Source organism: Coregonus lavaretus (assembly GCF_964263955.1).
Source record: "Coregonus lavaretus genome assembly, chromosome: 16".
Lineage (NCBI taxonomy): Eukaryota > Metazoa > Chordata > Actinopteri > Salmoniformes > Salmonidae > Coregonus > Coregonus lavaretus.
In genome coordinates this window covers 35,140,322-35,154,866 of record NC_140003.1, presented here as the reverse complement: position 1 = coordinate 35,154,866, position 14,545 = coordinate 35,140,322, and the positions used below count along the sequence as shown (strand labels likewise).

The 14,545-nt window shown below is 52.5% G+C and overlaps 1 protein-coding gene across 1 annotated transcript; it reads right to left on the bottom strand.

The window, feature by feature from the left end:
* Nucleotides 1-157: 157 nt before the first annotated feature.
* On the bottom strand, nucleotides 158-12,888 carry LOC311143932 (B-cell CLL/lymphoma 9 protein-like; the record flags this gene model as incomplete). The annotated part of the gene is made up of 8 exons (XM_084179814.1): nucleotides 158-1,540; nucleotides 1,766-2,047; nucleotides 2,682-4,809; nucleotides 9,445-9,544; nucleotides 10,034-10,220; nucleotides 10,306-10,413; nucleotides 10,836-11,182; nucleotides 12,590-12,888. The coding sequence occupies 8 exons, from the start codon at nucleotides 12,886-12,888 to the stop codon at nucleotides 468-470; spliced, it is 4,524 nt and encodes a 1,507-aa protein (XP_084035940.1). The 3' UTR covers nucleotides 158-467.
* Between the last annotated feature and the right edge of the window lie 1,657 nt (nucleotides 12,889-14,545).

Genomic DNA, 14,545 nt, shown 5'->3' with positions numbered 1-14,545 from the left:
AGTTCCTTATCCTTTGCTGGGAAAATCCGTTGTTGATTTTTTTTACTGATTTGAAAAAGTCAATAGCTAGCTTTCCAGTCCTCAAAGGTGGTTTGTTCACTCCATTCCTCTTCGACACTCAACCCTTATAGTCAGAGATTTAACACAAAAAAACAACAACACTTGAGGAACAGTTTAATTGTGACATTGAAGCACAACAATCCCATACATTCAGACATTTCTGGAGAGACAAAATGAAATGCTCGTGGCAAAAGACAAGTACTGGGCTATGTAGCTCCCACAAGCCATTAACGGCATCACTCCTCTCCCCTTAATGTTCCACGCCAGAGAACCAATCTCTGTCATTCCTTACTTTCTATGTTTTAATCCATCTCTTTCATCCATCTCTTATCTGCTGTGACACATTCCATCCACATACTGTATATGAGCTCACAACATTTGAGGTCCAAGGTTCTATGAGTTGTATGTTAGAACATTCCGGGCCCTGGGCTGAACCCCATGTCCATGTCCATGCCACGCGGCCTCATCTGCCCCCCCATCATCATCATCGTCGTCTGCTGGGGGGGGCCGCCCATGCCTTGTAGTGACATCATCATGTTGGGCGACCCCCCAGGCCCAGGGTGGTTGTAGAGCACCCCTCTCTCCTTCCCCTGCATCATGCCCCCCGGACCCCCCTGTGACATCATCCGGTGCTGAGGTCCCATCATGCCCTGACCCATGAACCCTGGGGGCCCATGTGGCCGCATAGGATTGTGGGAAGGGTTTCCCATGGGCATGTCCTGGGGGCCCATAGTGCCTCCCGGCCCCCCGGGCATCCCCCCCATCCCCTGCATGGGCATACCCATCCTTGGGGGGCCCTCCCCCATCATCCCCTGCATCATTCCCTGCATGTGTGGAGGTTTCCCCCCTGGGCCGGGGCCGCCATCTCCTCCTCCCCTGGGGAAGTAGGACAGCGTCTGGCTGGGCTTTTCTGATGGGATGATCCTGGACAGGTCAAACTCTGGCATACCGGAAGCTCCGGTTCGCATCACCTCATGCAGGTCTGCATCACTGAACTCGCCGTGCATGTTGAACTGTGGTCCTCCAGGGTTGTTGGGCCTACCTCCGTCGCCTCCACCTCCAGGAGGCATGTTCCCCATCCGACTCCCCATGGGACCCCCTTCTCCCTGGAAGCCCATGGGGTGTCCTGGGAAGCCCTGGGGCCCAGGGCCGTTGTGGGGGGAGTAGGCGCCCTGCTGGGAGGGGGACTGGGGGAGGGGGTAGCCCTGCCCTCGGTGGGGGTAGCCCATGCGGCCCTGGGGCATCAACTGGGGGTTGCCCATGCCTTGATCCTGAGGGTTGGGATGCATCATCATGCCATGAGGCATCATGCCAGGGCCCATGTTGGGGGGGTTTGGGGAGGGCATCTGCTGGGGCATGCCGTGGGAGAGGGGCTGTGAGCCCATGGGGGTCATACCCAGGGGACTGAGGACAGGCATGGGGCCAGAGGAGCCGGGGCCCATCATACGAGGAGGACCTTGGTGGTGGTTCATTCCCATACCTACAGAGGGCCACAGAGAGGGACATTAGTGCACCATACAACATAGAGAGCGTGCTATAATTTCATTCCTCCTCTTCAATCAAATTGAGCAAACCATAAAGTGAAAGCTCTAAGAAAAAGGGTTACAAAATACATACAAAATAAAAATAGCAAAAAAACGTATTTATTTACAAGATACTTGAATGAGGTATAACATGACATCTAAGCATGTCTCCGTCCACTCACCATTGTTGTTCATGGGGGGCAGGTTCGGGGAGCGTGCAGGGGGCGAGTCGTCGTCTGAGCTCGCCACGGTCTTGATGGCGTCATGGTAGAGGGGGGTGGAGCTGGGCATAGCGAATTTGGACATGCGTGACATCATGATGGAGAGGGGGTTCTGGGATAGCGTGGGTTCGGGGGGTAGGGAGTAAGGGCTGCCGGTCGGGGCGCCGCCTGGACCCCCCTGGAGGGGCATGGAGCCAGACTGGGCTCCTGATGAGGGGGGGGCCGAGGGGGGGCCATTAACACCTGGGGAGAGGTGAGAGATATGAAAGTAAACTCTTTACCTGGGTCCTATTCATTAGGTAGCAAAAAATACCCTGGTTACTTTGAAATAGATATAGAAGGGACAATGTGGCAAACACATTTCAGGTAGACATACAATACATGTCAATTGTAAATAATGACGTGAATTAATTTAGATACAGTGAAGTTACATAGCCACAAGGGGGTGTGATTTAACTGAAATGGGAAAATGTTTCTGCTTAGGGAAAATGTGTTTACATGGATGAGAATGATGCTTTCAATTGACTTATTGACTTATACATTATTTGATTTGAAGCTGACGGAGACAAATTGTAGCCTGTACTCCCAGATACACAACACAGAGGTCTGTTTAGACTGCCTGGACAACAGACCGAGTGCTGCAGGGGGAGGGACGTTACAAAACAGCCCTCTATTCAAGACATGATGTCATCTTCACCCAATCATACATCTCCATCAGGTACTAAGTATTTTAAAAAATCTCTGAAAATGAATATTATCTCTGTCTTGAACATAACATTAGGAATGTTGTTTATCACAGCAGTTAAGAGAAAGAGAAGTGAGAGCGAGAAGAGAGCAGTGGAGGGAGAAAGAAGAGAAAGCCAGAAAAGTACTGTACCTTGCTCCATATTTCCCATCATGTTAGGTGAGGTCATACTGTGGGGGGTTTTACCCCCTTGCTGCTGGGGGAGTCCTGGGCTGGGCATGGGGGGTTTGGGGGAGGAGGTCCACCCTGGAGAAGGGTTGGGGAGGGACGGGGACCTCATATGTACGGGGGAGGCACCAGCAGACCCCATCATAGAGTGAGGAGACTTCATTGGAGCAGAGTTGGCAGTGTTAGGGGGGCCGTTGGGTCCCGGAGGGCCGGAGAGCATACCAGCCAGCTGGGAGGGGGTCTGGGGGGACTTGAGGTTCCCAGAGGGAGAGCCCATCATGGGAGACTGCACCTGCCTCAGAGGAGGTGACTTGAGGGGGTTGATACTGGGTGAGCTGCCCCCTCCTGGCTGGATGTTCAGCTCTGCAGGCTTACGTCCCCTCTGGCCCTGGAGGGGTCCGGCGGCGGGGGGGTGGTGGTTGAGGCGGCCGTTGCCTCCCATAGGGGTGGTCCTGTGCTCCGGGCCAATGTAGGCCTGCTCTCCATGAGGGCCCCTCATACCTCCAGGACCACCAGGGAAGGGCCGTGCGGGCCCCATGGGGAAGTCCCCTGGCTGGGGCTGGTCAGTGAAGTGGGGCCCCTGCATCTGCCTCCCCTGGGGCCCCATGTTGTCCATTGGATGCCCTCTCATTCTCATCATCTCATCTGGGCTCATGTTCATGCCAAACTCAGGGCCCATGTCCCGGCTCCCCATCACAGCCAATCTGGAAGAGGGGCTCATGGGGCCCTCGCCAGGCATCCTGGGAAACATCATCCCGCCCCCGTTGCCCGGCTCCATGCTGCCTCTTTGGTGTCCCATCATCCTCTGCATCTCCATCATCATCTGTGGAGGAAGACCCGGTCCCTTGTCGCCCCCCATGCCCTGGTGAAACATGGCCTCTTGGACTGACTGGGGGTTGGGGAAGCGCTCTCCCCGCACCCCTGGACCTCCGAACATACCTCCTGGGAACCCCCGGCCATCCCCCATCCTGGGGGGCATGTCATCAGGCCAGCCCATCCCGGGCCTGGGGGGTCCCTCCATGTCAGGGTTCATCATGCCCTGGGGGAACCCAGGCATCCTCTGCATGTGAGGAGGAATCCCTCTGGGGCCCATGGCCATGCGATCCTGGTAGTGCTCTGGTGGCCCTCCCGGCCCCCCTGGACCCCACACCTCTCCGGGGCCCATCTGGTAGGGTGGTGGGGGCCCTCGCATCATGCTGCGCGGCCCGTGGGGGTGCATCATCATGTCGGGAGGAAGTGGCCGTTGATGTATTTCCTGTTTCCTCTTCTTTTCCTCGTAGAACTCCTGCTGCAGCTTCAGCCAGGCCACCTGCTCCGGGGTCATGTGATCTCCATCCACACACCCTCCAGGACCCATCATGTGGCCCAGCTCATCTGGGAAGGGGGGCATGTCTCTGGGGTGACCATGCGGGGGGCCGAATGGGGTTCCCTGGGGTCTGGACCCTCCCGATCCCCCTGGTGGACCTAGGCTCTGTGATTGGGCCATCATGGCCTGGAGAGGGCCCTGCTCCGGCCTCCTGGGCCCCCCATCGGGCATGCCGTCGTGGGACTGAGGGGGTCCCCCGATAGGACCGGGTGGCGGTGGGGCATCGCGGTCGTCAGGGAAGAGCATGCGCTGGATGTCTCGCAGGGTTTGGAGGGAGCGCTGGCGGTGCTCCAGCTGTTCCTGGGACAGGCCCTCTGTGTTAGCTTCCATGTTGAGAAGTTCCTGGGCCAGCTGCTGCTGCTGCTGCTGGGGGGTCAGACCAGGCTGACCCATCCCCATGGGCCTCAGCCCTCCTCCTTCACCAGGCTGAGTGGGGTTCAGAGGGGGCATGCCCTGCTCAGACTGGGGCTGGCACCCAGGGGTCTGGTCACCTGTACCCATGGTATTACCAGGGCTGCTGCCAGAGAGGTTCTTGGGCTCCATGTCTGCTGAGGAGGCCCCATCCTGGGTGAGTGAACCAGGCTTAACCCCCTGGGGAGGGGGCTGTGGTGGAGCTTGATCAGTCAGGCCAGGTTTAGACCCTGTCTGGTGGTTCTTGTCTGAGGGATGAGATGAGGACTGCTGGGGGGGCTTGGAGTCACCTCGGAGGGGTCCTGCCTGATCGTTCTAAAACAGAGAAAGGAAAAAGACAAAAGGCAGGGGAATAAGAAACAAGGAGGTTTGAGTAAGTCAGGGTTTGTAAATCAAGTCTTTATTAAAGCTGACTGTTCACACAGACTGTATGCCAGGTTTCATGTCTAGTCATCATGGCACATGGCACAGTCATCATCACACAGCCAAAACACAACAGAAATCGTTCTAGCGACAGACGTGAAGTACAGGTGGGTAGCTAGATTGCTAACAAGCTAATGCTAATTCTGTAGATGTCTTACCTAACATAGGTAAGTAACGATTCGACACATAATTATATTTTCAGTACCGTGAAATATTATGCTATTAGCATACGCATTTCTGTCCTTTCTGTCGTAGGTTGGTAGTTAGTTGTAGTTAGGCATTGTATTTATCATAGGCTAGTTTTGTTGTTATTGTAGGTTTCCGTAGGTAATTGTAGGTTAGTATCGAAGCACGAGGCTAGCTAGCTAGCGGGTAGCTACTGGTAACGATTAGCTGTTCCCACTGTTAAATGTGCTGCTAGCCAACGTTTAATTTTTGCTGCGTTCTGCGTTATGTAAGGAACTAGACACGGACATGAATTATCTGTTTAGTGTGCTAACACACTCTTGGCAGTTTGTTGTAACCAAGTATTGGTGCTAAATTGTGTGTTAATGGATGCTAGCTTGCTAGTTAGCTACGGCGTCATAGCTAGGTATCGTGGGTAGCTACTGTGTCTTGGCAGTGTCTTCCGCCGTGCCGGCTGTAGCACGAAGCGAGCTAATTAGCCGTTTTTTCGAACAGAGTCAGAGTCAACACAGTAGCCATTGTGTGCCGGGTGTAGCACGAAGCTAGCTAGCTAGCCGTTCTTCAAACAAAGCCAACACAGTGGCCATTGCTAGCTACCCAACACGACCAGCGAACGGTACGGTAGTAGCTAATTACAATATACTTGTCCTAGCTAGCCAACGTTGAATCATTGCTGCGTCATGAAAGGAACTTGACACAGACACGAATGATCTGTTTAGTGTGTTATCACACTATTGGTGGTTTGCTGTGACCAAGTGTTTGTGCTAAACTGTGTGTTACTGGATGCTAGCATGCTAGTTAGCTAGTTAACACACTATTGGTGGTTTGTTGTGAGTATTGGTGCTTAACTGTGTGTTAAACTGTGTGTTATTGGATGCTAGCATGCTAGTCAGCTATGGTGTCATAGTTGGCTAGCTGAATAAAGTGGGTTGAGTCTATTCCTTTAAACATTGAACAACTGTGGTTCACAACAATTCTGATTTCTAAAGGTGGAAGTTGGGAGAGTTTTTGTTCGGGTGGTTCAGTGAAACAATTTTAGTTTCTGAGGTAGAAGTTTTTGGTGAGGGAGGCCCCCCTCTCTCCTCTCCCAGATGCTTAGCTCATTTCATTCCGATCTCCTCTGCATTTTTGTAGCCATTTGCTACAGCCTGTCAATTATGCCTCTGCCTATCCCTGTTCTCTCCTCTCTGCACAGGCTACACAAACAACGCACCACACCGCGCGGCTGCTGCCTCTCTAACCTGGTGGTCCCTGCACGCACCCCTCACCTGGAGTTCCAGGTCGCAGGCAGCCTCTGGAACTGCCGTTCTGCTGCCAACAAAGCTGACTTCATCCCAGCCTATGCCAACCTCCAGTCCCTCGACTTCCTGGCGCTGACGGAAACATGGATCACCACTGAAAACACGGCTACTCCTACTGCTCTCTCCTCGTCTGACCATGTGTTCTCGCATACCCCGAGAGCATCTGGTCAGAGGGGTGGTGGTACAGGAATCCTCATCTCTCCCAAGTGGACATTCTCAATTTTTCCCCTAACCCATCTGTCTATCTCCTCATTTGAATTCCATGCTGTCACAGTCACTAGCCCATTTAAGCTTAATATCCTTGTCATCTATCGCCCTCCAGGTTCCCTTGGAGAGTTCATCAACGAGCTTGACGCCTTGATAAGTTCCTTTCCTGAGGATGGCTCACCCCTCACAGTTTTGGGGGATTTCAACCTCCCTATGTCCACGTTTGACTCATTTCTCTCTGCCTCCTTCTTTCCACTCCTCTCCTCTTTTGACCTCACCCTCTCACCGTCCCCCCCTACTCACAAGGCAGGCAATACGCTTGACCTCATCTTCACTAGATGCTGCTCCTCTACTAATCTCACTGCAACTCCCCTCCAAGTCTCCGACCACTACTTTGTTTCCTTTTCTCTCTCGCTCTCCTCCCACACTACTCACTCTGCCCCTACACAGATGGTAATGCGCCGCCGCAACCTTCGCTCTCTCTCTCCCACTACTCTCTCCTCTTCCATCCTATCATCTCTTCCCTCTGCTCAATCCTTCTCCCTCCAATCTCCTGATTCTGCCTCCTCAACCCTCCTCTCCTCCCTTTCTGCATCCTTTGACTCTCTGTGTCCCCTATCCTCCCGGCCGGCTCGGTCCTCCCCTCCAGCTCCGTGGCTTGATGACTCACTGCGAGCTCACAGAACAGAGCTCCGGGCAGCGGAGCGGAAATGGAAGAAAACTAAACTCCCTACCGACCTGGCATCTTTTCACTCCCTCCTCTCTACATTTTCTTCATCTGTTTCTGCTGCTAAGGCCACCTTCTACCACTCTAAATTCCAAGCATCTGCCTCTAACCCTAGGAAGCTCTTTGCCACATTTTCCTCCCTCCTGAATCCTCCCCCCCCCCCCCCCCCTCCTCTCTCTCTGTGGATGACTTCGTCAACCACTTTGAAAAGAAGGTTGACGACATCCGATCCTCGTTTGTTAAGTCTAATAACACTGCTGGTCCTGCTCACACTGCCCTACCCTATGCTTTGACTTCTTTCTCCCCTCTCTCTCCAGATAAAATCCTGCGACTTGTGACTGCAGGCCGCCCAACAACCTGCCCGCTTGACCCCATCCCCTCCTCCCTTCTCCAGACCATCTCCGGTGACCTTCTCCCCTACCTCACCTCGCTGATCAACTCATCCTTGACCGCTGGCCATGTCCCTTCCGTCTTCAAGAGAGCGAGAGTTGCTCCCCTTCTCAAAAAACCAACACTCGACCCCACTGATGTCAACAACTACAGACCAGTATCCCTTCTTTCTTTTCTTTCCAAAACTATTGAGCGTGCCGTCTTTAGCCAACTCTCTTGCTATCTCTCTCAGAATGACCTTCTTGATCCAAACCAATCAGGTTTCAGGACTGGTCATTCAACTGAGACTGCTCTTCTCTGTGTCACGGAGACTCTCCGCACTGCTAAAGCTAACTCTCTCTCCTCTGCTCTTGTCCTTCTAGACCTGTCTGCTGCCTTTGATACTGTGAACCATCAGATCCTCCTCTCCACCCTCTCCGAGATGGGCATCTCCGGCGCGGCTCACTCCTGGATTGCGTCCTACCTGACCGGTCGCTCCTACCAAGTGGCGTGGCGGGAAGCTGTCTCCGCACCACGTGCTCTCACCACTGGTGTCCCCCAGGGATCGGTTCTGGGCCCTCTCCTTTTCTCCCTATACACCAAGTCACTTGGCTCTGTCATATCCTCACATGGTCTCTCCTATCATTGCTACGCTGACGATACACAACTAATCTTCTCCTTTCCCCCTTCTGATAACCAGGTGGCGAATCGCATCTCTGCATGTCTGGCAGACATATCAGTATGGATGACGGATCACCACCTCAAGCTGAACCCTGGCAAGACGGAGCTGCTCTTCCTCCCGGGGAAGGACTGCCCGTTCCATGATCTCGCCATCACGGTTGACAACTCCGCTGTGTCCTCCTCCCAGAGTGCGAAGAGCCTAGGCGTGACCCTGGACAACACCCTGTCGTTCTCCGCCAACATCAAGGCGGTGACCCGCTCCTGCAGATTCATGCTCTACAACATTCGGAGAGTGCGACCCTGCCTTACACAGGAAGCGGCGCAGGTCCTGGTCCAGGCACTTGTCATCTCCCGTCTGGACTACTGCAACTCGCTGTTGGCTGGGCTCCCTGCCTGTGCCATTAAACCCCTACAACTCATCCAGAATGCCGCAGCCCGTCTGGTGTTCAACCTTCCCAAGTTCTCTCACGTCACCCCCCCTCCTCCGCACACTCCACTGGCTTCCAGTTGAAGCTCGCATCCGCTACAAGACCATGGTGCTTGCCTATGGAGCAGTGAGGGGAACGGCACCTCTGTACCTTCAGGCTCTGATCAGTCCCTACACCCAAACGAGGACATTGCGTTCATCCACCTCTGGCCTGCTGGCTCCCCTTCCTCTGCGGAAGCATAGCTCCCGCTCAGCCCAGTCAAAACTGTTCGCTGCTCTGGCACCCCAATGGTGGAACAAGCTCCCTCACGACACCAGGACAGCGGAGTCACTCACCACCTTCCGGAGACATTTGAAACCCCACCTCTTTAAGGAATACCTGGGATAGGATAAAGTATTCCTTCTAACCCCCCCCCCCCCCAAATTGTAAAGTGGTTATCCCACTGGCTATAGGGTGAACGCACCAATTTGTGAGTCGCTCTGGCTAAGAGCGTCTGCTAAATGACGTTAATGTGCCCTTGAGCAAGGCACTTAACCCTAATTGCTCCTGTAAGTCGCTCTGGTTAAGAGCGTCTGCTAAATGACTAAAATGTAAATGTAAATGTAAATGGCAGTGTGTGTGTTCTTACCAGGGGTGGGAGGGGGGTCTTGTCCTTGCTGTTGGAGATGTTTTTCATGTGGAAGTTGATGATGTTTTCTGAGTGGCCTGTTAGAACAGCATCAGCAGCCCTAAGGAACAGAGACCAGACAGTCACATCTATCTGTCCATCTGTGTGTGGCAGCAGAATGAGGCCAGTGTCAGCAGAGGGCATGAAGGAAATGCCAAGGTCGACAGACTAAACAAACAATTTCACTTAACATCCAGAACATTCATCTCCTATTCCATACAGAGGACAGTGTTAATCGGAGACAACTGGGGAAACCAACAGAATACTAAAGCTCCACTGACTGAGCCTACCTTTCTCAGGTGTGTGTGTGTGTGTGTGTGTGTGTGTGCGTGTCCGTCCATGACTGTAGTAATACTGCTGTGTTCAGCTCAGAATAACCTGGGTGTGTGGAACACTGAGTTTGCTGAGAGGGAACACGTCACACACTGCAACTACAACTCAATCACTAACACACAGAATAAAGCCCATTGAGTGTAGAACGTTTAGATTCTTCATGGACTATTAGGACCAAGATGGTTCTTTGACATTATTTCCCTGAGATCTCCCTTACTTGTTGGCCATCTCTGTAGTGAAGACGTAAACCACTTTAGACCCGGCCTTCTGACCACCCGCCGACTCCGACGCAGCGCCCTGGCCTCCTAGTGCATTATGGGAGGGTGTGGAGGAGCGGCTGAGTCCGGCGTTGGAGGGAGGATGGGAGTTGGAGTCCTGGGGCTTCATGTCACTGGAGTTACAGTCTGGGGAGGGACAGAGAGGATAATGGTTACTGTAGTTCACAATAGCAGGTGGAAATGGGGATGACGGAAGGACAGACACACTTACTGAAGAATCCTTTGTCGTCCTCGTCACTCTCTCCTCCAGAACACCAGTCAGCTCCACTGTAGGGCTGCCTCCGCTCAGCCACACACATCCTCTTCACCCTGTTACTGTCTGTACACACACACACACAGTCAGTCAGTGTGTGTGTCGTGTGTACTTATACAGTTACATCTGAGCTCTCTATCGATAATACACAAACACACTCTCCCTCCCTTATCAGAGTGCAGTCCTGTCCACCAGACTCCCAGGAGGAGAGCAGAGAGACAGCAGCATATCAATTCAGAGTGTGACCATAATGACACGCTTTCAGGGGCCTGCTGATGTTTCTACAGCCACAACAACACATGTTCACACAGACAACAACATGGACACATAACACGCCCACTAACTTCAATAGCTATTGTGTCAGAGAGACAGATGTAAGCACTTTAGTTTCATGGGAATGTGAAGAAAAAAAAAAGTGGAACGTAGGTTATGATTAGTAAAAAGTACACTACTTAATACCTTTATTTAGAGTGCAGTGTACTACTCACCCTTGTCGTCACTGGTGGGCGTAGCTGTGCCTGGCTGCTGCTCGTTGTAGGACTCCACTGAGGTGCTCCTCTCCCTCTTCCCCTTGACCTTTGTCCCCTGTTCCCCAGAGGTCAAGCCCTGGCCATTCTTCAGACCCCCCATACCACCTGGAACCACCCCTAACATGCCTCCTTGCTGGGAGCCCTTAGCACCCACTGTCTTGGGGTCGCATGACGAGACCTGCGATTGGCTGCCGGCACTTCCTGGTTTGCTCTGATTGGGCAGTTTGGAGTCCATCTGGGCGGCGCCACCAGAGGGAGACATGACTGGAGGGGAGCGCACCCTGACCTCTGGCTTGGGTTTAGGACTGAGAGAGGGGAGGGAAGAAGTGCTTATCAATGACATAGCCTTGGTGTGCGTGTGTATGTGTGGATGTGTTTATCTATACTTGTGGGACCAGAAGTCCCCACAAGAATAGTAAACAAACAAAATAATTTACCAACTGGGGAGATTTTGTTAGCCCCGACAAGGTTAAATGCTATTTCTAGGGGGTTTAGGGTTAACGTTAGAATTAGGTTTAGAGTTAGTTTTACGGTTAGGGTTAAGGTCAGGGGTTAAGGAAAATAGGATTTTGAATGGGACTGAATTGTGTCCCCACAAGGTTAGTTGTACAAGACTGTGTGTGTGTGTGTCACAACAGGTGTGGCTCCCCCAGTAGTACACACAGTCTCTTTGTCCTCTTACTAACCCCACCATGACACACAGAGGGGGGAACAGGCCGAAGCCTGGGGCTAAAGTTAACGTGTGCCCAGTGAACAGGCTCCCAACTGGGGGAGGCTGAGCTGGAAAAGAGGCCAGAGAGTCAGACGGCTGGCTTGGAGTGAACCAGACTGACCTCTTGTCCCATCAACCCCTCCCAATCTCCCCTCACTCCCCTCTTTCCACTGCCGGGAGGAGAGACTGCCAAAATAGTTAAATCACACACAGTCATTCAGCAGCTCTGTTTGTATGGAGGTGCCCGAATATGAACAGACTAAAACAGTGGGCCTACTGTGTCCAGGATTTACGCTGTGGGAAATCCCCCAGCCTACCACGATCCATCATTATAGCTACTAACCACGGTGCTGTACAGTAAGAGTATAGGTACAGAGGGAAGGGAAACACACACTTTTCTCACTGGCCAATAGCGCTGTAGGAATAATCCCAGCCAGAGTCTTATATTTGGCTCTGATCCGTAGAGGAGAGGCAGAGCAGGGCGTCTGCTTCTGAATGGCCATGAGTAAAGTACAGTTTAGGAGAACAGGAACCGTCCAACTGGCAGAGAGATCACCATACCACACCCTACTGACAGACACATTCAGCCAGAGAGGAGAGAAAGATATGAGAGAGAGAGATAGGAGAGAAAGAGAGAGATAGTAGAGAAAGAGATATGAGAGATAGTAGAGAAAGAGATATGAGAGATAGGAGAGAAAGTGTGAGAGAGAAGACTGGCAGGCGTTTGGCAGGGCAGAAGCTGGTTTCCAGTGGCTCCAGAAACATGAGTCAGCAGAGAACATCCAAACAGTGTACTCCCTGACTCAAGGACACACATTACTACCACCACCACCACTACTAATACTACCACTATCACCACTAATACTACCACAACTACTACCACCACCACTAATACTACCATAACCACTAATACTACCACAACTCCTACCACCACCACTAATACCAATACTACCACCTAATACTACCACCATACACACATTGTACACTTGCTCTCCCTCACCTCTGTGTGTTGGTGGATGGGGAGTTCTTCAGTCTGTTGGGGTGAATGGAGGGGGCTCCCAGCACCACAGAGCAGGGTGGGGTGATGAGCTGGTGGGGGCTTCCTGTGTGTGTGTGAGGGGCTTTCCCTCTGCCGTTCCCTCGGCCACCCGAACCCGGAGCACTGCTCCCGATATTCCCAAGATTCCCCCGGCCGTCCTTGGCCTCCTCTCGTTCCTTCTTCCCTCGCTCTTTCTTGCTGAAGTGTGTCGCTGCCGTTCCTCCTGCCACGGCAGGCCTCTCCTCCTGGACCTCCAACATGCTCTGTGTGTGTGTTTGTTTTAATAACAGTGTGCGTGTGTCTGTTTCTGTGTGAGGAAGAGTGTGGGTTTGTGCCGGAAGTTTCCCCAAGGGGCTCTCACAGCCCTTGGGCACTCTGTGGAGAGAAAACATAAGATAATCATTAGACAAAAATGTTAGAGAAACGTGAGAACACCTTTACAACAACTCGTGTTATTGAGGTCTCATGGTCATTGGTTCTAACATGTTTGTAAAGAATTCCGTTGTGTATCATCCTCTCTGGTAGAAGTAGTGGGAGTTCCTGAATCTGGTTGACTGGGGAAACCAACAGAATACTAATAGAAGCTCCACTGACTGAGCTCTCAATTATGACTGGATTCCTATTGACGAGTCCATACAAGTTCTTATTCTGTGTGTGTGTGTTCTCTATGTTGCAGCAGTGTGTATATGTATGTGTGTGTGTTCTCTATGTTGGAGCAGTGTGTGTGTGTGTTCTCTATGTTGCAGCAGTGTGTGTTTTCTCCCCTTCTGGTAATGACATGAGAATCGGCAGTGAGCAGCACAGTCAGATCATACTGTCATCCTGCAAATATTTAGGAACTCCTCCAAAACACTCAAATACTGTAACCGGCCCCAGAGATCCCATGAAGGGATGGAGAAAGAGTGAGAGGGAGCGAGAGAAAGAGTGAGAGGGAGCGAGAGAGCGAGAGAGAAAGAGTGAGAGGAAGCGAGAGAGAGAGAGGGAGCGAGAGCGAGAGAGAAAGAGAGAGAGAAAGAGTGAGAGGAAGCGAGAGAGAGAGAGGGAGCGAGAGAGAGAGAAAGAGTGAGAGGGAGCGAGAGAGAGAGAAAGAGTGAGAGGAAGCGAGAGAGAGAGAGAGAAAGAGTGAGAGGGAGCGAGAGAGCGAGAGAGAAAGAGTGAGAGGAAGCGAGAGAGAGAGAGGGAGCGAGAGCGAGAGCGAGAGAGAAAGAGAGAGAGAAAGAGTGAGAGGAAGCGAGAGAGAGAGAGGGAGCGAGAGCGAGAGCGAGAGAGAAAGAGAGAGAGAAAGAGTGAGAGGGAGCGAGAGAGAGAGAGGGAGCGAGAGCGAGAGAGAAAGAGAAAGAGAGAGAGAAAGAGTGAGAGGGAGCGAGAGAGAGAGAAAGTGAGGGAGCGAGAGAGAGAAAGAGTGAGAGGAGGAGAGAAAGAGTGAGGAAGCGAGAGAGAGAAAGAGTGAGAGGGAGCGAGAGAGAGAGAGAGAGAGAAAGAGTGAGAGGGAGCGAGAGAGAGAGAGAGAGAGAGAGAGAGAGAGATGGAGAGAGAGAGAGAGAGAGAGAGAGAAAGAGTGAGAGGGAGCGAGAGAGAGAGAGAGAGAGAGAGAGACGGAGAGAGATAGAGAGAGAGAGAGAGAGAGAGAGAGAGAGAGAGAGAGGGAGCGAGAGAGAGAGAGAAAGAGTGAGAGGGAGCGAGAGAGAGAGAGAGAGAGAGAGAGAGAGAGACGGAGAGAGATGGAGAGAGAGAGAGAGAGAGAGAGAGAGAGAGAGAGAGAGAGAGAGAGAGAAGAGTGAGAGGGAGCGAGAGAGAGAGAGAGAGAGAGAGAGAGAGAGACGGAGAGAGATGGAGAGAGAGAGAGAGAGAGAGAGAGAGAGAGAGAGAGAGAGAGAGAGAGAGAGAGAGAGAGAAAGAGTGAGAGGGAGCGAGAGA